At 37.0% G+C, this 23,316-nt stretch overlaps 2 protein-coding genes across 5 annotated transcripts in view; both read right to left on the bottom strand.

The window, feature by feature from the left end:
* cds1 (CDP-diacylglycerol synthase 1) overlaps positions 1-13,733 on the bottom strand; it is a 48,216-nt gene extending 34,483 nt beyond the window's left edge. The window contains exons 1-2 of one of the 2 annotated variants that reach the window (XM_088911319.1): positions 13,677-13,733; positions 13,385-13,510 (exon numbers count right to left, since the gene is read on the bottom strand). In XM_088911319.1, the coding sequence (XP_088767445.1) occupies positions 13,385-13,450 (66 nt within the window). In that variant the 5' untranslated portion in view covers positions 13,451-13,510; positions 13,677-13,733. Of the gene's footprint in view, positions 1-13,384 lie in introns of both variants that reach the window. The other variant, XM_088911318.1, reaches the window with a different exon arrangement.
* A 5,222-nt stretch (positions 13,734-18,955) lies between these two features.
* The window catches only part of wdfy3 (WD repeat and FYVE domain containing 3), a 152,285-nt gene continuing 147,924 nt past the window's right edge, over positions 18,956-23,316 (bottom strand). For 2 of the 3 annotated variants that reach the window (XM_088910742.1, XM_088910743.1), the window contains exon 64: positions 18,956-22,018. In XM_088910742.1, coding sequence (XP_088766868.1) covers positions 21,898-22,018 — 121 coding nt within the window. In that variant the 3' untranslated portion in view covers positions 18,956-21,897. The remainder of the gene's footprint in view (positions 22,019-23,316) is intronic. The other variant, XM_088910745.1, reaches the window with a different exon arrangement.

The following is a 23,316-nucleotide window of genomic DNA, read 5'->3' as shown; positions in this document are numbered from 1 at the left end:
AACTATAAATATGGAGGGCTACTGTATGTTATGATAACATGGCTAACATGGGAGGGGTCAACTAATGGTTTCAGACAAGAATATGGTAATAATAATAATAATTGCTTACACTTATATAGCGCTTTTCTGGACACTCCACTCAAAGCGCTTTACAGGTAATGGGGACTCCCCTCCACCACCACCACCAATGTGCAATTAATTGGTAAGTCAATTAATATGTCGTGTATGTAACCTTACTAGCCTCATAACTGGATTCTTGCCTTGCATGCAGCCAAATCATCCATAGAAGCAAAATCCTTCTTTAGAGCACATTTTAATGACATTTTTAAGTACAATAAACAGTGGAAAATCCTCACAAAGCACATTAAACTCAATACTCTGAACTTATTTTCAGTGACCTGCTGGAGTGCTCATGCAGAGGCTGCAAAGGCAGTATATGAACAACTGCCTAAAATGTTGAATGTCTTTCTCAAAGTATCATAAACCCTGAAACCCTCTCTGAAGTCAAAAATGTAGATTTTACAATCCTCCAACAAAATCTGCTAAATACAAATATATGGTATAGACAATTAAAGAATACTATTCAAATTATCAGAGAAATTAATTCAGTACAGCACTGAAGGAAGTAAAAGTGCAGGACATTGTTATAACCGCTTCAGAAACACTCAAAAGACACTAAAAGTGCTTGCCTTGAGATCTTGCCCAATCAATAAACACAAAAAGACCACTAAAAAGGAAGACCAATGTACTGCTTGTTGCTCATAACAAAAATGGCAGAAAACAGTATGGATGGCCTTACGTCAAAGAGTGTCAAAGGTCTGTTTCAACCGAAAGAGTTCAAATAATCCTATATGCACCTTAAGTGCCTTCCTGGTTTACCAATGGCATTGGAAGTGTTACAGTACAACAATTTAGCATCAGATCTAAAGAAACATGGAGGTTTTGTGCAAGCATTTTTGTATTATATTGCCAACTAGTTCAATTTAATCACTTAGTTACAGTATATTTGGAAATGTGAAAGTCACTGGTCCAAGTTTGTGTAATTAACACTTCTAGGGTTGCTACCTGGCCCCATATTCCCTGGGCATTCTGAGACTAAACAGGATTTTCAAATTGCTCTGAAACTGAATGAAATTCAGTGCTCAGCAAAGCAAGAAAGGTACTAATCAAACTATGTTCTTCTAGACTGCAATAAAAATTTCCCAAATTCATGGGATAGATTTAGACTTTAAATTATTATTTTTATGTTTAATTTTTTTTAATTTGTAATTTTTAATCATTTATAATTGGCATTTACTGAATACTGAAGCTCTGTGAAGTTCCCCCCCTACGGACAGCACAAACGATGAAACCTACCTCATTCATTAGTGCTGTGTTTGTGCCACTGAAAGCAGCGTTTGTGCTGTTTGCATTTCTGAGATATAGCACCTTATTTTTAAGGGTGTGACCTCTGTTACACCGTGGAAAACCAGGGACTGAAGCGGACAGGTTTCGCAGACATCTACTCTTTATTGTGCATATTTTTTAACTAATAGTAAAAGTCCCACCAAGGCACCTAAGTGCCATAACCCAGTAACCCCAAACAGAAGCGCAAAAGCATCATAAACTTAAGCAGACGCTGTGTGCACCATAACATTCCTACCCCAGCTTCATAAAACACAGTTCTGCCAGTCAGTGAAAAAGGGACCACTGAAAATAGGTCAGGGAAACACAACGAAAAGACAAAAAAGTCAGTGATAAAGTCTTTAAACCACCCTGGTCTGGATTGGACTCTAGCTGGCCTTGCTCTCCCACGGGAACGGATTGCCCCACAAGGAAGTCCATCTTGCCTGGGAGTTCAGCAGGAGCAGCCTCGGCCTCAGCAACAGGGTGCGTGGGAATCGTCACTCTGCGGAGGCGGCTAGCATGCCATCATGACCCGTTAGAGAGGTGTAAGGTGGCGGGACCTAACTTCTCTGTGACCTGTAAAGCTTGTGCTCCTGTCGGATCCAGACCAAATCCTGAAAAGTGATTCCAGGTGGCTTCACCTGTGTGACCTGTCATACGGCCTTTTCATCTGACGCTGGCGTTCTCCTCCCTGCTGTGGGGCTGATGTCAGAGGGGTTGGACCTGGGTATGTTCACAGACTGTAAAGGGGCATTTGTAGTTTACAGCCAGTCATGGCATACTCTGTGGCCCTGTAGTGGAGAAGAGTCCGTAGCAGCACTAAGTGCTAAGAAGGACCAGCCCTCAGCCAGGTAGGCTCTGATGCCTTTTTGAGAGTTGGGTTCAGTCATTCCACACCCCTGTTCACCTTTGGGTTTTAGAACGCAGTACAGATGTGTCGAATGCCTCGGTAAGCAAAGAAAGACTTAAACTCTCCACACAGAAACTACGGACCGATGTTGGTGGCGATGATGGTTGGTAACCCCAAACGGGCAAAGAGGGATTCCAGGAAGTCCGTGACTGCCTGGGTTGTGACTAATCCTGTGGAGGCTACTTCTGGCCATTTTGAATGTAGGTCATAGGCCACTACGAGGAAGCACTGATGGATGTCCATAGATGTCCATCTGGAGATAATCCCAGGGCTTGGTCGACCAGTCTAGGTGCTGAAGCGGAGGCAGAGCAGACCCCCTGTTTTCCCTCTAAGAAGGCAAGCCTTGCAGTTTCTGACCAGTGCCTCTATGTGCCAGTCGATCCCTGGCCACCCGTCAGATCCCAGCACCATTTCTTGACTTTAACAATGCCCAGGTAGCCTTCATGTGCCATCTGCAGCATACGTGCTTTAAGACTGGCTGGGACAATCGTGCAGGTCTCCTGGGCAACGCAGGAGTTATTCCAGCAAGAGAGCTCATCTTTGACGCGATGGAAGGGGCCCAGTTCAGCTGTATCCTCTTCGCCAATGTTACACCATGGAAAACCAGAGACTGAAGCTGACAGGTTTCACAGATGTCTGCTCTTTATTGTGCATAATGTCAAACTTACAGCGAATGGCAAAACCTGCCAAGTCGTAACGCAGTAACCCCAAACAGAAGTGCAACAGTGTCGTAAACATAAGCGGACACTGTGTGCGACATAACAACCTCATTCAGTCCCCCTCCAAAGTCGTAGGAGAACCAAACCAGTCTCATTCGTTTGTGCTTTTGAAAGTAGCTTCTCAGCTACTTTTGTTCCCGAGATACAGCACCATCTTTTTCAGATGATCACATGACCATGTACGGCAACTTTGACCTCCAGGAACCCCATATGTTAAGTTAAAGCATTCTATTACTGGTGTGAGAGTAACAGTGTCTGCAATTTTGTTTCTCTGTTTGCCCCGGGGGGTGGGCAGCAGCTGAGTTTGCACAGCCGGTGTTTGTGCCATAATGAATGAGTTGGGTTTCATTGTTTGTGCTGTTTGTAGGTTGGATCAACTTCACATGGCTGAATACCGATGTCTCTGTTATAAATTACCCCTTACTTTATTTTATGCTTGAATCATTGAGGAAGTGAGAAACCTTTTTCATGTCACCAAAACCTTGCAACTTACTTTAAGTGATTCATGGATTATTTTGTCCCTGAAATGAAAAATACATTGTGAAGAGCAAAATCTGCAAATTAAATATTCTTGCAGACAATGTTGTTGCACTTGACATAGGTTTTGAATTATTATGCCCCAACTTTAAATTGAGATCTTACCACCACGTACTACATCTGTCACAATCTGAATCTCTCCTCTTAAGGGCGCTCTGACACTTTCGTATTTTAGTTGATTATGTGCACCTCCCCACTGTTTGATGTCCTTCTCCACTTACTTCCGGATTATACCATCTGTATAGGGTCCTGAGCTACGCTTCGCAGGAGCCTGGACCGTCTCCCGTTACAGAATGCTGAGCCACAACTAGGACCCCACAGACTGTAGTCCGGAAGTCCGGGACTCCATTTGTTTTTTATTTATTTTTTCCCCTTGCACTTTTTATTTAGGGCTTCAGAGCTGCCCTGGTAAAAAGGGGGGTACTGTCACGATCTGGATCCCTCCTCTTAAGGGCGCACTGAACCTTTCGTATTTTAGTTGATTTTGTGCACCTTCCCTCTGTTTGTCCCTCATTATTTAAGCCTGGAGCTCTCGCTATTCCTGGCTCATCATTAGGAGACGGAGGTACGGAAGCCCGCCTACCAATGGGTCCAGTAGAGACCCGATGGGATAGGCTTCATCACGGTGTCCTGACCATCTGATCCCAGGGCTCAGAGCACCTGCCCTTGTTATCCTGGTTTTATTCCCCGTCGCTGTTCCGGATCCCATTCCAGATTTTAACTGTGTTTGTTTTGTCTTTAATGGATCCCCCGGTTTTGGACTTTGGACCGCGCCCCGGATTCCCCCTGGACTGCCTAAACTTGTTTGCCATCGCCACGCCCCCCGAGCACTGGATTACCGTAGTCACGCCCCCTTGTCTGTCAACCAGTCCTGATGTCGTCTCTTTCCCTGATGTCCTTCTCCACTTACTTCTGGATTATACCGTCTGCATAGGGTTCTGAACTACTGTACGCTTCACAGGAGCCTGGACTAGTTCCCGTTACAACATCACTGATCCAGCCAATGGATCAAGGTGTAATTGTTAACTTGAAATGCATGAACAGTGTATGGAAAAAATCTATCCTGAAGCAGTGATTGACTTTTGGTTTCTACAAGATCATGATTCAAAAAGTGTTGGTAACACTATATACTTGTTATTATTTTGTTTATGGGTTATAGGTATATTGTTTGGAACATACATTACATTACAAGCTAATTACATTATTCCTTATGGATATAAATTCCCTTTTTATTTTACTGTAATTTGCATTACAGTATTTAGGAATGTAACTTGGACTTATAACCAGAAACAAACACTCAATCTAAATGAATTCTTATGTCAAGAACTTCCTCCCTCAAGTGGCATGGGTTTGTGCTCTTACGGTCCTTAATCCTCCATATATACATTGTTCATAATGGGAAATACTCCCCTATGGATGTCGTTTTACTATAAATAACAACTTTCAACTCATATATCAGGAACCCCCTGTACTATTTTAAAAGTATCTTCATAAACTGTATAGATCTATTTGATGGATTGTATCTATTAGATAGTTTAAAAACTGCCACTGTCCCAGCTCCTGTAAACTAAGCCTTTACTAAATTGATATTACTTCTTAATTAGTTTGTGGGGGTTGACAACACAGGAGTCCTCTAAAAGTATGAAACGTGAAAAGTATCTGCATTCATTTTTATTTTACATTATACTTCATCTATTGCAATCACCCATTTATAAAAGCTGTGATTTGTGCAAAAACAATCCTGCACTACCAATCTGATGTGTTCACTAAATTCTGTACTCAGCAACCCACTTAACAACATGTAAAAGCATGCTATTATTGTAGACAGCAGTGCTATATAAAAAGAGATCCTAAGCAGAAAAAGGTGTTTTGATGTTTCAGCAAAGAAGGTACTAATTTTATTTGTTTAAAGAAAACCATTTCAATTTTACAAGAATGTAATTATGTTATGAAAATAATAATTGTGAATATGTTAATACCTTTTACTGCCAAACAGACATAAAAAGTTGTAAAGGGACAAAGTTCCATTCACATTACTTTCGCTAAAACAGCTAATGATCTTATTGTATACATATATTATTAATTGTAAAAACTGAGTGATAATTTAAATTGTATATTTAAATGATAGTACATACTTGATTTTATCTGCCTACTACCAGTAAACTATCAGCTGCCCACATAATACCATAATACTACAGTTGTGCCATCTATTAAAACCGGTGTCATCTGTAGCAATACATCCAATGACACCTACTGTCCAAAAAGCTGTACTGTATATGTCCATTTGGGTCAAGTGCAAGTTCTTTGAGACAAATCAGAAAAGACTGAACTCTCTGTTCTGTGGATGTGGATATGGAGGTGGACAAAATTCTGCACATGCTGACAGAACAAGTAGAGGGGGTCATCGGGAATATAGCACTCAAAATTAATGAGTAGGATTTCTTTGCTGTGTACATTAGTCTTTGAAAAAGGAGATGATAATATCATACTTATAAAACTTCCCTTTACAGCCTAAATCCAACAGAGACTGCTTTCTTCACTGAATATTTTTACTATCTTAAATATGGTGACAAGGAAATTTGTCCGAAACCAACATATGAAAGGGACTGTTGTAGTCCACACTACAAAAATGTTGGAGGATTAAATGTTCTTCTATGTTCTGTAGAAAAGTGGTAGATGCCTTTTAATGCGTCATGAAGAAGAGTTTTGGCAAAATGTTTGAGGAGCCAGAGTTGATCTCAGCTGTCATCTTGCTGCTGAAGTTCAAGATTGCTTGGTCCAAGAATAATCTCATTATCAAAAAAGATGAGGGAGTCTATGTTTAAGTAACACAGCTGATCAATGTCACGCCCTCTGCAGCCTGAGGGCGCTCCTACTCTGTCCTGTCCCTAGTTTCCTGCCTGCTGCCCTTCCGGTCCCTCTCTTTCCCTTGGGCTATATATTTCCGGGTCTTGCACTCTGCCCTCGCTCAGCATTGACGTTCGGATGTCCTGAGACCCGCCTAGCACCAGGTCGCCCCACGTCCGCTACCTGAGGGCATAGGTTTCTATACGGCACTCCTGAACTCTTTGCACTAACGAGCCCGGGCCTTTTTCTCATTCCGCCGCTATGCAGATGGGTCTTTATCCGCTCTCCTGCTCTCCACGGTTAGTCCCTTTGGACGTCCGTGACAATCAATGCCGAAAGACAGCAAGACTGGATCAACTGCAATGGAAACTAAACAAGATTTTGGAATTAACAATAATATAAATAATGCATACTTTTGAAAGTGAAAAATATAAAGTTGTAAGCAAGTTGACTCTTTGGATGGCTTTTTTCTTTTTTCAGCTGTGGAGGATGCATTGGAGTGATGTGAATCTACAAGTCATTTCAAAACAGGATTTCACAGCTTTAATATTTTTTCTTAGAACTGTTTCATGGATTGTTTTATTAATGAATAAAGGTTGTGACTATAATTTAAATTACAGTATATAATTTAAATTCTTTCAGGCAAATCAGAAAAGTCAATGTGAAACTCAATGTGAAACTCAGATATGTGTAACAGCAGATTTCCAAGGATAGAATTTAAGGACAGCTATTTTTTACTTATGACACTCAAGTATTGAAAAGAGATGATACTTTCATAGTTTTAAAATGAAACAGAATAAAGTATCAGTGCATTTACTCACCTAACACATTACATTTTTTTATACACTTGCCCATCTGTATTTGCTCATAAAACCTTTATTCACCATTAAAGAGATCTGGCACCGCTGCTGGTGAGCCCACAGTATTCTGGAGCATGGAAGAACATTGGTGAAAAATGGTTAATCATAGGCTAGGTTATCTGCTCTTATCTGGATTATTTGCATTCTTACAGCTGAACTACAGATTCACTTCTAATAATGTGAAACTAGCAGTGTGAAAACAATTCCAAAGAGAGATCATCTCACAATCGTCTCAAGATGTCATGACTCGTCATCTCTGATACTGCAGTCTTCACTGATGAACTATGATGATCTATAATATCTTGCCAGTTTAGAAATGACCAGGGTGAACCAGGGTGTGTTGACGTGTCCATCTTTCATTATACTGATGGCATGAAAGCATTGCCGTCTTATTAAGTGAAGTGGTGCACATTTCAGTAAATTTAAGTGCTCATACAACAGGTTAAAATAAAGCCATAAACATTTACTCAGAAAAAAAAAATCTCTTTTAATTAATTTTAAAATTAAAATGCTTTTAATTTTAGTGTATGTCTGTGTTTGTACATATAACCTTGAATTGCTAAAAAAATCCAGACATCTATTTAATTGTCAGCTTTCTGTTTTCTTGGGGCTTCTTCCATATTCTTAATTAAAAGCTACCTTCAAGGTATGGTACAGAATTTGCATCTGAAAAAGTGGGAGTTTTGATTTAATCTGAATTTAGGTCTCTTCTCCCTACCAGATTTTAGCAACCAAACGAGAAACTCCAGTCAGCCACTGTAATGCTTCACAACAGCCAGTAATACTATCCCAAGATATTTTTTTTTCCACAGAAGACACCACATTCCAAAGGTTAGAACTTTATTATAATCAACACTGTAATTATAGCTGTAATAGTCCTCTAACCAACAAACTTAATTAAAACGAGAAAAATAAGTTTTACAGCCTATTAGATAAGCCTACAAGGAATTAAAAGTTATTAATCTTAGAATTCCATCCATTTGCCTGTTTTCTAAACTGTGGAACAATACAAATCTACATCTAACCTAATTAGGAACAAGTAATAGGTTTATTCCATGCTGAAAAAAAGAAGAAAGAGAACACAACGTTTCGGCCGTGGAGCCTTGCTGTCTATCCCTTCTGCCCACAGAGAGCCTGGTTACTCTTTAAGCTTAACTACAATGATGTAACTAAACGGTAATGCCTATGGGATATTTCAGAGATTCAAATTAAACTGAACACCTTATCTGAAAATCCTAATGTTGAGTTGACTGAAAAAAAAAACAACAAAAGGTATAGGGCTGTCCACCCCTGTTTCTGGACAGCAGCAGGATTTTGTGGTTTCTACTGTGCCCTAGATAAATTTACTGGCCCAGTTATTGGACTTAAGTAGTCAAAATGTTTTAGTTCCTGGTAATAAGCAAATAATTCAAAAACAGGGATTTTCATCCCTATTTTACTGTGACAGAACTCAAGGTGTTTCATATTAAATTGTTGAGCTTCAGTCCCTTTCAGTGTGACTAACTAGAGAACATAACTGAGTCACCAGCATAGGAATGTAGAAAACTCCATTTCATTCCAGCCATTTCATCTGTCCATCAGTCATTTAGCCATTTAGTGCAGATACAGGGAAAGAATCTGATACGATTGGTGAAGCAGTTTTCTACTTCTCTGCCTGATCTCTGCCTATATAATGGGGCTGCTCATACATCATGGCTACCGTGCGTCACTCATGTGGGTGAGATGTTTTAGGAGGAAAAATGTTACATAATAATTATATAACTTATAAATATTCCATTTATTAAAATTGCTTTCACTCAGCCTAAACCCTCCAAACTCTGTGACTGCACAGAGGGGAGAGTGAAGTGCAGGTAGGGTCCTCTGACTCGTCTTTTAAGATGTCACAATACATGTACATGTATATGCAAGTTCAGTACAGAGATGTGTTCTTGACTGACAGCAACACATGTCTACGAGTGCCCAGGAGCCTGAAAGGCTTACTGTATCACTGAGAGCCAGGACCAGCTAGTCCCACCCTGCCCTCAGTGGCGCTCAGCCAATTGTGCACCACCACTTGGGGAATCCTGGTCACAGCAGACTAGTGACATGACAAGGCCACTATCATAGAGCTCAACCTGTACTTGAGAAAGCATCTTTAACTGTTAAGTAACTTGGGAGATGCCTGAACACAACTATGTTAACAAAATAAAGGTTAAAGTGGCAAATAATAAAATCTTATAGTCATATTCTAAGAGATATCAAATGTCAAATCTTCCAGGTTCTAGCAGAATTAGTTTGTATAACTTTCCCTGTACTGAAGCTCCACTCTTTCACAGCATAATGAAATCAGCACAGGTCCATTGTGTCATTTATGCAAAGTGTTGTTTTATTCTTATATTTCTTAAACAAAATATAGTGTGATGATAGTTTAATCAAAGTTCTTGCTCTGGTGCAGCAAGTGAACAGTCACTTTAAATGCTTTGCAGAGGTGGCAAAAAGCCTCATGAGGCATTCTTACTTGTGCAGCAAACAGCACATTGAACATGCACACTGACAGCAAAAGCTATTTACCATGGACTTTGAATGCCATGTAGCACATTTTTGAAGCCAAGCGACAAAATCCACTGTTTAATGGATAAGATAGTAAACACACAGTACACAGCCTGTCACTCAGTCAGAAAACTGTCATGAGAAGGATATGTTTCTTCCTCCTCTTCGAGAAAATAAAAAAACAAAAAATGCACTGAACCTCAAATAGCACAAAGTGGTGATCTAAATGAATGGATGCATGTCAAACAATGTTATTCCGCAACCCCATAACAAATTGCATCAATAAATATGCTGACCTCTTTCTTACTGGCCTACCCGAAAAAGATCAAAGTCATGTTTTAGAAATATACTGACCAAATTTACAGAAAAAATATGATCCTTGAGATCCTTCATATGTAGTTTACAAGCCTTCGGTAAAATGTGCTCTTTATAACTTACAGACATAGTTTTAGTTTTCCCTTTTTTAAACAAATGCAGTCTGAACAGATGACCATAAATGTGCTATCCACAAAACACAAATTAGAAATCCTGCCTGTGATGAACACAGCATAAATCTATGCTTCTGGAGAGAAGGAAACAGGGTATTAAATAGATGCAAACAGTAAATGAAGAAAAAAATCAGAAATAGAATAGACTTGGTTTTTGAACTCTAAATTGCATTTTGGTCTGTGAGAAAGAGATTAAAATATGTTTTGGTTACTGTTGTCTTAAGACCCATATTTTCTCGAGGAACACCAAATACTACAACACACCCATCACTACCCTGTGGAAATTTCTGTTGCAACTGGAACTGTTGTTGTACTGTATTTTTATTAGTGTTGTGAGCGTCTGAACTTATTGGACTGTATCTGTTCACAGGCTTTTCTTTGCTGATAGATGCAAAAAAAATGGTCATTTCTATCTCTTGTACAAAATGTTTGCCTTCTTTCAGTGATTTTATAACTTTTTAAGGTGTACCATATGTTAAGTGTTGCCCATTGTAGAAGCAATTTACTTATTTTCCATAGAATGTATGTAGCATGGAAATAAATTGTGGTAGTTTGTTTTTCTTTATGAGCAGGCTGCACTGTGACATGGAAGTTAGTGCTGCTGCCTCACATCTCTTGGGCCCTTGGTTTGATTCCACATTCTATGTGGAGTTTGCATGCTCCCCTTGTTTTTGCATTCATTTTCTTAAGGTGTTAAAGTTTCCTCTCACCCCAAACACACACTGGTTAGGCTCACTAGAGTCTAATCCTGCACTGTGCACTGTAACTCCTGGATATATACAGGTTGCCAAGTCTCTTACCAGGAATAAGTGGCTTTCTGATGGAGGTGTCTGTTTACACTCATTACCTAACTATGATTACATAACTGCTGTCTGTTGAGGTCCACCAAGTAATTGTATAGATGCATGATAGTAGTTTTATATATATTTTATAATTTTATATATTTTATGCAAGAGGAAAATAATATTCTTAATTGCAAGTACTATCTACTAAGTGCTAGAAACTAATCACAGAATTTGATATAGTTTGTGGATAAAATGTATTGATAAAGTTTATTGTGATTGTGTACACATCATCTGTTATATATTTGTTATTATTTATAAAATCATTGGGGTGGGGGTTAGTTTAACAGAAAACTACATATTGTAAGACTGCTTCAAACTCAAGGGCCACTGAGCCACAGACTATTTGCAAATAGTTAAATCTAGCTATGAATATTTTTATTGTAAATAATGGATAGCTATGGCCTGTATTTACATGGATTCTAATGTAACTACAGATATTAATCATAATGACAAAATGGGTTTAAGTTCAGCAAGACTAACAAAAAATCTTTGTAGTATAGGAATTAATTCCCATGTGTTTAAAAATGTTTATACAGATTAATTTCCAAATATACCAAACACATAATGCTAAAATGCTCATGCCCCATTTTATGTATTATTCAACATATTATTGCTAACGTAGATGGTTATTACTTTATATTAAGGCAATGGTTTCATATACTGACATTAATTAACAGAAATTATGTCAAGTTGGATATAAAACAAAACATTTTTAAAAAGCTGCTTTTAAAATGAATCAAATCTCAATGTTTTTAAGTGACATCACTTTATATTTAACACATTTTTTTCTTTTCATAATTTAGAAAAAAGAAAAACACTATCCAATTTCATCAAAAAAACACTAAAACCAAAATACATTTTAAACTGCGGTCAATTGCATTTCAATTAAACCAACCTATTTTTTTACATGTGGAAATCATGCTGTTTTTAAGTTACCATTCTAAGAGACTGACACTTCTGACTATTTTATTCAAAACCCAAAACAAAAGAGGCTTACTGTGTTTGTCTGTTGTATTATGTATGCCTTTCTCAACTGGGTGTTATAAGACTCTAGAGCATTGATTACAAGTTGAAGTCTACTTGTAAACTAAAACCATCATGCATTTACAAACCTTCAGATTACTTGGTATCTTTTAATTATGCTGCCATACACTAGCCGTTGTATTGCCATTATCTAGCACTAAGATTAGTCAAGTGTTAAAGAAAGGAAGAGAGTGCATTTAACCTTTGCTCTTTAAGCCAACTAAAACTGGACTAAGCAAACCGGTTAAACAAGACATTCAAGGCACCCTAAAGTAAAGTTCTGGGAGCTAATAAAGTAAATATGTAATACTGAATAGCTGATTGTTAGGACAGTCAGACGTGTTTCGTTTTATGTAGTTCTTAACTTAAAAACAAAGAACACCATTCCCTAATGACATGTACAGTAGTACACCTGCGAACGTCTGCTGTGTAACGCTGTAAAATGAACTGCACTTCCTGTTCAGCTAGATCGGGCGTCCTTAACCCACTGCTCTCTCAAATCAATAAGAGTTTATGACAGCGGACAGCGTTTATTCATAAAATCACTCAGTAAAACTTTAACCTAAAAAGAATACTCCCCCGCCCCTGCTGAATCTCGTCCCATTTATTGTTCACTATTACCCCTGAGGCAGCACAAGTTTATTAAATGAAACAACTTTCACTTTTGGAATTAAATTTATCTGCTAAAGGTTTGAATAAAGTTTGGCTCCTTAAACTATGTTTATTTTATCAATTATGTTATCAATTAGAATTTGAAAACCTTTGCAGCACACCTCGTTTTGGGAATGTTGGATTTTTTGGGTATTAACATAATATGAATATCAAAACGAACAATACAACTTTACGCTTCCTAGTAGCAAGCAGTTAAAACCTTAAAAACACTACGAATTATTGGAGTACTGTAACCGCAGCAATACAGTATGTTAGAGCCAATGGAAATCTCTTTTCAAGCCCCATTAACACGTACTGTACAATAGCCATCAAATATACAGCGGGATCCATGGTTAAGGTCAATCGCAGATTTTAAACGCCTCTTTCAAGCCGATTTCATTTCCAATTCGTTTTACAGTCACAGGGTGTAATAAGGAATTGGTTTGGAGCTAAAAAAAACTGGAATCAACCCCAAACAATATCGGAATTGCTAAAAATCATAAATCTTCACTCTAGTTTTAGAGCCTCCCCCGATTATATACTTTTTTGGAATGTAAATTACATATTCCCACTCTTAACAACACTTTACCTTGTCGCTGATGTTTTCTGTACTGTCTGGGTCCCCGCCTCCACCTCGTTTTCTCAGCTCTGTCATTGCTTGATGATTTTCAGTTACAGGACTCAAGACTTTCGGGAACACAGAAAGCAGTGCAAGCTAAAAAATAAATACCCCTTGTTAGAACTGAATTTTCCGATGAAACTGTCTCATTAAATACCTAGAGCGGGTCGAGGACCGTGGTAAAATTAAGTGATTGAATTGAAAGAGCTGTCAAACAGCCCCTCCGCTCTCGTCCTGTCACACTGCGTGCGTTTGTTTATACCCGCAGTAGTATCAGGCGCAGCAGCGTCTCCGGGCTGGTGCTGCACTCCCAGCTTAATCCTCACTCCGTCTCTCTGACGCAAGCCTATTAGAGAGCAGTGCTCTCCTGTACGACAGGAAACTGTGCGTTTTTATTTTGCACCGCAGTATACAGGCCTGTATCTCACAGGCACCACAGCGACACGCGAAGCAAGGAGGGCAGCAGGGAGCGACTGCATGTGATTATCACTGTCAGCAGTTTCGGTCGTGTTGTTCACAGATACCTTTTCTCTTCCTGCTTTTGCTTTTGAGCTTTTGCTCTTGTGTACTTAAAAACAATTATTTTTGGTAGAAGAAGCTGGTCGGGCACATTTAACACATATCACATAGTACGTCTTGGTTGCTTTATGTATTTTTGCATACATGTATTTTGTATAGGATTCGTTTCTGCTTTCGTCCATAAAAATGGTATTGCAATAAACGCGAAAGTTAAGCAAAATCTGCACTGTGTTAGTAAGGAACATTCTTTAAGGTTATAGGACATATTGATTGCAGTTTTATTGTGTAATGGTTGTGAGGCGGCTGCCGTGTAAACGACTTTAAAATACTTTAAAGGTTAATAAAGGACATAATTCTGAATATCTGACTATTTAGCCTAGAATATTAACAAAACACCACAAAAATATCGATAGATCTTAAATCGCGTTCCCTTGAAACTGAACTAAAGTAACATGTAAATTAAATACTACACTTCTCCTATTTTGATACATACCTGCTGACCTCACGATGCAATTGTATTATATTATTTTTTAAGCAATCATTTTACGGTTTTAGTTTAATCCATTTTTCATTTATAACTATCTTTTAAAAAGTTTTTTACTATTGTCATTGTCAAACCATTCTGCAAAGCCTACAAAATAAACGTGATTTTCACTATTTTACAGATACAGTACGTAACATCGGTAGGCAGTGCAAATTAGGATTATGTTTTAATCAAGAAAATTTGCAGATTTAAAACAATGGAAATGATCACATATAATTAAAAAGATCATTAAAATAAGATAATTTCATTGTTTACATATATAGAGGACTGTTGTATAGTCATGCCCGAGCAATTAAGCAGTTTAAATAGTTTGTTAAATATTTAGCGCTCAATTTGCACATTAATTTACTTCACTTTCAGGGCAATTTTAAAATCCTCTTCAATCTCAAGAGTGTCTGGGGATTAAAGGGTCAGGTGGCTACTCTAGACTATTAGCCTGTGACTTCCACAGCTATTTATATTTCATTAATCAGTAGATCCAGTCACAAGGGGAGTAACTACAGACTTTGGACAGTTTTGTGTTATAATGAATCCAAGCAGAAACCTTAAAATTGAGATTTGCTGACTCATAAATAGAAAAGAATTATAATGACTCACTACAAACTGGTGGGCCATGTGTTCAGTGGTATGTAGGTGGAATGTCAAATGCAGACTCATGGATTTCTGTGTAGCAGAAGTCAGAAAGTGGTGGCACTATACTGTATCACTGTTCCTGTGTCCTGGATTTGATTCTGGCCTGAGGCATAATCTGTGTGGAGTTTGAATGTTCCCCAGGTCCAGGTGGGTATCCTCCAAGTCCAAAGTCCAGATTCATTGGTATCTCTGAATTGCCCCCTGGTTAGCCTATGATGAATTGGTGTCCTGTCCTGTCTTTTCTTCATTTGAATTTTATTTCATTTTAATAGGGTGACATGATTAGTTAAACACTTTAAGTACCCTTTTTTCTTGTTTGCTTCATATAGAACTTTTTATATAAAGAGTTAACATGCGTGTGTCAAAAAAGATGCAATTTTCTGTTTCATGGAGATCATATAAGCCAAAAATATTAATAATATAAAAGATTGCACTCCACACTTAACTGTCATTAACTGGATGCACTTAGGCTTTTAGTGACTTAAATCTTCTGAAGTGCTTTACTACTTTATAATTGTTTTGGTAAAATTAATCATCTATATCACTTTCATCCTGAAGTGACAAGGCATAAATCATTTCACCTTACTCTTTCAAACACGTAAATGGTACTGTTATACCCTGCTCCCTCACTGGTGGGGCACTGTTAATATCCATTTTTTTTACCAATCTCAGAATACAAATGAAATAAAACTATATCAAAGCCTTCCAGTGTAGGATCACAGATTAGATCCATACAACAAGTATAATAAATTAACTCACTTAATGTATTTACACAACTACGTAAACCTCATTTTTTTCTGAATTGTGAGACTGGCCACTCAATATTGTGATGGTTCATGAAGAAATATTTATATGTTCTATATGTCATTATTTGTGTATTTTTTCTTCAGACACTATAAAAATGGTCAAAACAAGTAGATTCATTCTTTTATCTCTTTAATTTATGTTTAGGCTTTGCTTGTTACTCTACTAATTTATTTAATCTGAACATTTTCCACAGAAAATCCAGTTCAAATTCTTTCACATTTTAATGTGGATATTTACTATTAAATTAATATTGATTTAATAATTACACTTTTCATATTTATTAGATGTGAGAAAAAAGTTTAAAAACATGCAATGATATACCTACAATAAACAACAAATTGCTCATATATTGAAAATTTTAAGTATGTTTAATCTGAGAATACAGTTTAAAATAAAATAACATTTTTTCAGCATTTTAACTGATCTCTGTATATCAATTGCATTAATACAACATAAATTGTACTAACCTTTTATTTGTTCCGTTTTTTACACTTTGGCTAAACCTGGAAGTTGCTTTTGTGAGAATACAATTTTTTTAAATTACTTATAAAGTACACAAACCTACTGTACATAATCTCATGGGCTCTTTTTGAATGAAATGAGTATCACGTGTTCTTTCCATATGTGCTCAAATCTCAAGGTAATTGCCTGTAAAGTGATTCCCTTTGTGCTAGCTTGCGCACGCTGCTGGAGAAATATGAAACAGCAGTGTAATATGAGATCCCTGCATTGCAGCCATATACAAATCTGTGGAAACAGTTTATTACTATCAGTGATTTCACAATCTCCTGTCAACTTTAACCCTTCCCAAGAAGCAAACTCTTGACTTTGATAAAATATGTTTTCAAGTGGTAATCAAGAATGAAGCTACATTCCCAGTTAATAAAGTGCTGGACTAGGAGGCCTACTATAAGTAAATCCAGGAATAAAACATATTTTTTGTGTTGGAGGGAGGGGGGTAAAATTTGGAAAATATTAATAGTCATGGCTTCTCAACAGAATATACAGTACATTAGTAACTATGTTAAATTAAATGCTGCTTCATTGTCAATAATTGTCCAGTCCATTAATGTAATTTAAATTGTATAGTCTCAGAGATTTAAAAACAGATATTTAGTGCAGAAAGGGACATCAGTACTGGCAGTACTAATGATAACAGTTTAAGAATCTTTATTGCAGCAATAATAATAAATATTAATTGTCCTAAATAAGATAAAGAGTTTAAAATTGCATTAATTACACTAGATTTCTACAAATACACAAGTACATTAGAACTCTTATTGTTTTCCTTTTATATTCTCATGCTAAGATTTATTATAACTCAATGTTTTGTAAAAGGTTTCATTAATGCAACATGTCAAATTTAAGGCCTGTTGGTACTCACAGAGAAATTGCAAAAGAAAGCTTTATTCCATTTAGGATTGGTTTACAGATGGCGACTGCTGGTGAACAGCAATTTTTAACTCCTGCTTCATAATCTGAACTTGACTTGAGGTCTGGGCTTTCACTGCACCACTCCAGAACATTGACTTTTTTATTTTAAATCACTCCAGTGTAGCTTGGCTGTATGTTTTGGGTCATTGTCTTGCTGGAAGATGAGTCTTCTTCCAACTCCTAGGTTTCTTGCAGACTACAACAGGTTTTACTCCAAGCTTTCTGTTTGCTATATCCAATTTGGTTTGTAACTTCACAAATCTTCTAAGCCCTGATGCAACAAAGCATCCCCATAGCATGATGCTGCTACCACCATGCTTCACACTTGGGATGGTGTTCTCAGTGTTCTGCTTGTACCAACAGTGCTTAGCATTGATGCCAAAAAGGTCAATTTTGGTCTCATCAGACCATAGAATCTTCCTCCACTTGGTCTCAAAAGTTTCCACATGCCTTCTGACAGACTGTCGTTGGCTTTTATTTTGCCACTCTACGAAGATCTGTGAAGCACCCTGAAAATCTGGTCATATGCAGTGCCTCTCCAATCTCATCCATGAAGGATAGTAATTCCTTTACAGTTGTCATAGGGATCTTGCTGGTGTAACGGTTCTTGGGGTTTCCGCCCTTGCTGCTCCTGCCCTGACAGTTCGTCCCTCACTGCCTGCGCGCCAACCCGGGTCTCCAGCGTCATGCAACAGGGAACTTGCCAGCTGAGCTAAAGAAGAACTCCTCTAGCCCGGGCGGCTGAGATCCCTGTTATATATGGGTATATTCATTACACTGGCCTCCCTAAATAGTGCTCAAATATTATTTTGTAGTTTTTGAGGATGCCCCGTTCTGCACAGATTCATAGTTGTGCCATATCTACTATTTCTTTATAATGGACTTTACTATGCTTTGGGGTTACTTAATACCTTGGAAATGTGCTTATACCCTTCCCCAGAATGGTGCCCTTCAGTTACCTTATCCCAGATTTGAATATTCCATTGTTTTGATGATTTCTGATGCTGCAGTTTTTGCTGGGAGATGCATTAATCAATTGTGGGACCTCCGGGAGATATGTGTACTTAACCTGCACTCATGTGAAACACCTTAATTGTACACAGGATTGCGGACATAATTCAACTTATGTAACTTTTAAAGGCAACCGATTGTATCACAATTAAGTGTGTTACTGTAAATGGGGTGATTTCTGGTGCAATACGTTATTTTCCGTTTAACATTGATTAGGAGGATCTGAATATTTTTTTCTTTCGCTTCGACAGAAGTGTGTTGAGTTGTTGAAGGGCAAAAAATCCCAAATAAATACATTTGGATTCCATACAGTAATACAATAAAATGTGAAAAATTCCAAGTGGGTGAATATTATATTGTGTATACATGATACTGTTATATCCACTGTAATACAATGATTTCCTGTTTAATTAATATATGAGTTTTTACAGGGTATGAATGTTACATCTTCAGCTCCCATAGTGAATCTTGTTCCTACCAAAACATAAAGGGAAAGTCTAAAAAAGGAATAACAAAAAAGCATATAAAAAGTTGCCACAATGCATTTTTAAATAATTGTTTATACATTTGAAATATAATAAATCAGGACACTGTTGGTGGCAAATAGCAGGAATTTAATTGAAAAAAAAATTAGTACCAGAACTATTGCATTATAGTTACATATTTTTGTTGGGTTATCCTAGTTTTTGAGGTTTTACTGAAGACAAATATACAATGAACATTCAGCTATCACAGATTGCACGCTAGATACTGTAGTAATGCATCAGTCTAGCACAAGACCACCAAAAAAAATAACCCAAGGATTTCACCTGTTGTTTTTCATATATAGTACAAAATTCCACCAGAGTTCTGTCAGTTTTCCAGTATTCTTATCAATACTGTACACATAATGGTCTTTCTGGGCTTACAAGTAATTAGTTAATGCCTTATGAAACAAAATAAAATAAAACATATACATTGCACTGACACAGAAAGTCAGCTGTGTTAATCATGCAACAAGTAACAAAACTTGCTGAAATAAAAAAAAACAGTATAATTGCATAAATACTTTATACAGTTCATTTACTGTAAAGAAATGTGTCCATTAAAATGATAGCGCTCAAATAAAAATGTATCTGATAAAATTATGGTTCCTTACAGTTTGTACATAAGAAGGTGCAAAATAACTCTCAGAACAGTTTACCATTAAGTTTCTGGAAGCTGCCAAAAGACAGCGGGTCTCTATCAGCTTGATGTTACAATTGCACACTAAATATACATACAGTACATGAATTATTATAACAATAATAACAATAGAGTGCACGCTACATGGCAGAGAAGGGGGATAATGGCTACCATCTAAAATGTACAAAATAAAATGCACAGTTCTACTTATATTACATATAACAAAAGGTTTATGGAAACATTTCACAAGTATGACACAGAAAACAAAGTCATCCAATAAGGTTCTAACCATTAAAGCAGCATTTCAATAAATGGTTGCCCACAGTACCGAGATAAAAATGACACTTTAGGGAAAAGCAAATATATCTGAGCTCATATGTAACTTCTAAATTCAAATTATAAAGAGGTTTGTCCCCACAGACATTGAGACACTGAAATTCCATTATCAAATGTTGTGTTGCATTTTATTCTTCTTTTTGCAAAGAAGCATATAGTGAACATCTAAAAATGGTTGATTTATACATTTCCTTGCTTTGAAATCCCAAAATGTAAGATTTAACAATATCATAATGGAAGGGCACACACAAACATTGTGAAGTTTACCAGTTTTGCTAAACAGTCACCACTTACACTATTTGACACTTCTCTGTATGCAAATTCACAAAGCCTTCAGTGGATTCATTTGGTCTGCAAATATTGCCTTAAACAGCTTATCTCCAGAACACAAAATGCTTTTTATGGTGATGGTTCCATAACACTGAAGGAAGTGGTCTTTCCTTGTGGCAACCTGCACAATTACTGGCAGTGTATATGCAGCACTGTGTGCATCAACACTTAAAACACTTAAAACATAATGTAGAAAATAATCTTAGTCAATGAGTAAATTTACATTATGTAATTTCATGTAACATGTAATTTCTGATTACATTTCTGATTCACATTCAAAAGTATGTTGGATCAAAAACTATAATTATAAAGCTATTTAATGGGTATTAGAGATAAATATGCCATTATATTTCCAATTTTTAAATTAGTTTTGCTTTGGAAATGAAAATGAAAATGCTTAGAACGAAAACAAATCACATTTTTTAAAAAAAGAAGAAACAGAAGACAGAGAAAAACTTTTTAATGAAAGAAAGGAAATCTCACCTTATAAATTACTGATGACATCTTGCACACTAAAAAATCTGCACACAAATAATCCTTCCTTAGAACAAGAACAAGTAGGTGCATAATGCCAAATTAATTTGGGTGTAGTAAAATCATTCTTCTCAAAACATGTAATAGAGTCAGCAAATTGTTAACCCTTCTGTAAAATCACTGTCAGGATTTCACATTATTTTGTGTGTACCACTGACATAATTCTTAATCCAGCTGCACTTAAATATTTGCCATCATTTTCCTTCCTTTCACACATTAATAAGCTTAATAAGGAGAAGAACCAGCCTTCAATGATATGTTTCTTCAAGCTGCTTTCTACAGAACAAAGTGGTCAATCTTAAGAGCCATGCCAGTCTCCTGGACATAGCTTTTATAGAAGGAATAGATAATACACAACTAAAGAAACATTTATGCCGAAAACACTGAGATGATATAATGCAGTGCCAGCTGTTTTTAGTGAACATACTGTATCCCAAGCACACTCCATGTAAATATTGTTTTGAGCTCTGGAAACATGAGAGGTTTTCATTACTGTGAACTGAGTTATGAGCAGATGTATAGATACTGTGGGCAACATATAAACAAGATACATGTTGCAATCAAACAAGAGTTTGTTGCACTTAAAACACAATAATATGTCAATACATGGTCATTTTTACTAACATTCATAATCCCCCATCTATCCCCCCTGGGATTCTGTAACTAGTAATGTTGACTAAACTCTTCTATTCATTTTTTAAAGTGAATAGTGGTTAGTCAGAATTTCTATGTAACAGGCAAAATTGTTGTAATTATTTTTGTTAAAAAGGCCATTGCATTTATTTACAATATAAACAGATTCATTTAGTTTTGTGTGGAGGCCTAATATACCATCTATCTAAAATCTAAAAAGCCAGTGTTTCCTTAAAGATGTTTAGTTAGTATTAACGGCAAGACCAAGCAAAGACATGAAAGGGGAAAACACCTTTTTCAAAAATCACCAGATCTGATTTTTTGCCCCATCACATCTGCCACATACAGAACAATACACTTAAATGCAATTGGTGATCCCTTTTTCTAAATCAGTGCTTTATACACAGTACAAATAAATGCATGTGAATGTCCAGACTTTTCCTTCTCTCTCACAAAGCCTAACAAGAAAACGGCACAGAATCAATGCACAGCCCCTTCTGCCAGTGGTTCTGCCAGGCCATTTCATCGATGGGGGTCACTAGTTTCTGCAGCCCTCTTCAGATCCCCTTTCATGCTGCAGGTTGTAATAACAGTTCTGACACACTCTCACTGGGGAAGAGATTTTCAGACGCTTGATTTCCGATTGGAATCGACTACACCTGAAATGAAAGGAGATGGACAAAGGGATAAGCTCAAAGAAAAAGCACTTCTGTGTTAGTCTAACAGCAACTGGTACTGTGCACCCGACAAAGAAAACATACCAAAAATGTGTGATATGGTTAATTTTGCCACGTTTCTTAAATTTTTTTGCTCGTCGCATCATTTTGCTGCAATGACTGAAAGTATTTTCAAAGCACATACTTTTTCAAACTCATTATACCTTTCTTCAAGCTGTAATCTTAAGGTGCTTTTCAAACACAAAAGGTAAGGATGTTAGCTTTATGCACAACTCATAAGTGAATTTAAATGGTAAAAGCCGGTTGTAAAATTCAGAAAAATGTCCACCCTTTTTATGTCTCATATTTGATTTAAGTGTCCTAGACATTTAATTCACTAGCAATAAAAATAGTTAAAATGCAATCCTAATGGATTTATTTACTGGATATTTGTATCTGTATGCTATAGTTAGTATTAAATTATTCTAATTATAGGGTTTTAAAACTTCATTTATTTTTATTTCATTTATTTTTGCTTATATATAAATGGGGAAGTTTCCTTTTTCTTTCTCTGCCTTATGGACTTCTGCTGCTGCTATGTTCTCTCTTGCTTACCCCCTCCAACAATAAGACACACCAGTTAAAGGGGAACTGCAGTCGCAATTTCTCAAACCAGTTATTAAATCTCGGTAACAAAATAAATTTGTCAGTCAAACCTCGGCAATATTTCTATTGTATAAAATGATCTGAATTGCCAGTTTGTTTACAATGTAAAAAGGCCGCAACACGTCACCAGACGTTTTGTTGCCTCGTTCTGAATCGCAGAACATGGTGCTATGCATACCTGGAAATTTCCACTATTTTGTGATGTAAATTGGAGGTTTTACAAGTTACTGTGTACATTTTTTACTTTTATTGCAGTTTGAAATGCACTCATCAATGCTGATACTTTCTAACTATGAAATATGAAAATAGCATTGCTGTCCCCCTTTAACCCATTAAAGCACAAACACCTGTGAGTTTGAAGTTGTGCTCTCCTATACCTCTTTTCTCACTCAGACACAGCTAGGGAAAATAAGCGAGGTTCACTGCAATATCATGAATGGTACTGTAATTCTCTATATGTATTCAAGCAATGACTAAGAAAGTTGTGTGCGTTTCCAAATTACACAAGATTTAGCTTAAGTAAAGTCTTGAGGATCCAAACCCTTCTGTAACTCAGGGAACTGGGTGCATTGAATCTGGTGCACCTCCTGTAACAGGTATACTGTATATTTCACATGGAAGATCTACAGCCAAGA

The sequence above is a fragment of the Atractosteus spatula genome, chromosome 3 (assembly GCF_055471065.1).
Source record: "Atractosteus spatula isolate fAtrSpa1 chromosome 3, fAtrSpa1.hap1, whole genome shotgun sequence".
NCBI lineage: Eukaryota > Metazoa > Chordata > Actinopteri > Semionotiformes > Lepisosteidae > Atractosteus > Atractosteus spatula.
The sequence above is the reverse complement of the archived record's forward strand: the minus strand, read 5'-3'. Positions and strand labels throughout refer to the sequence as shown.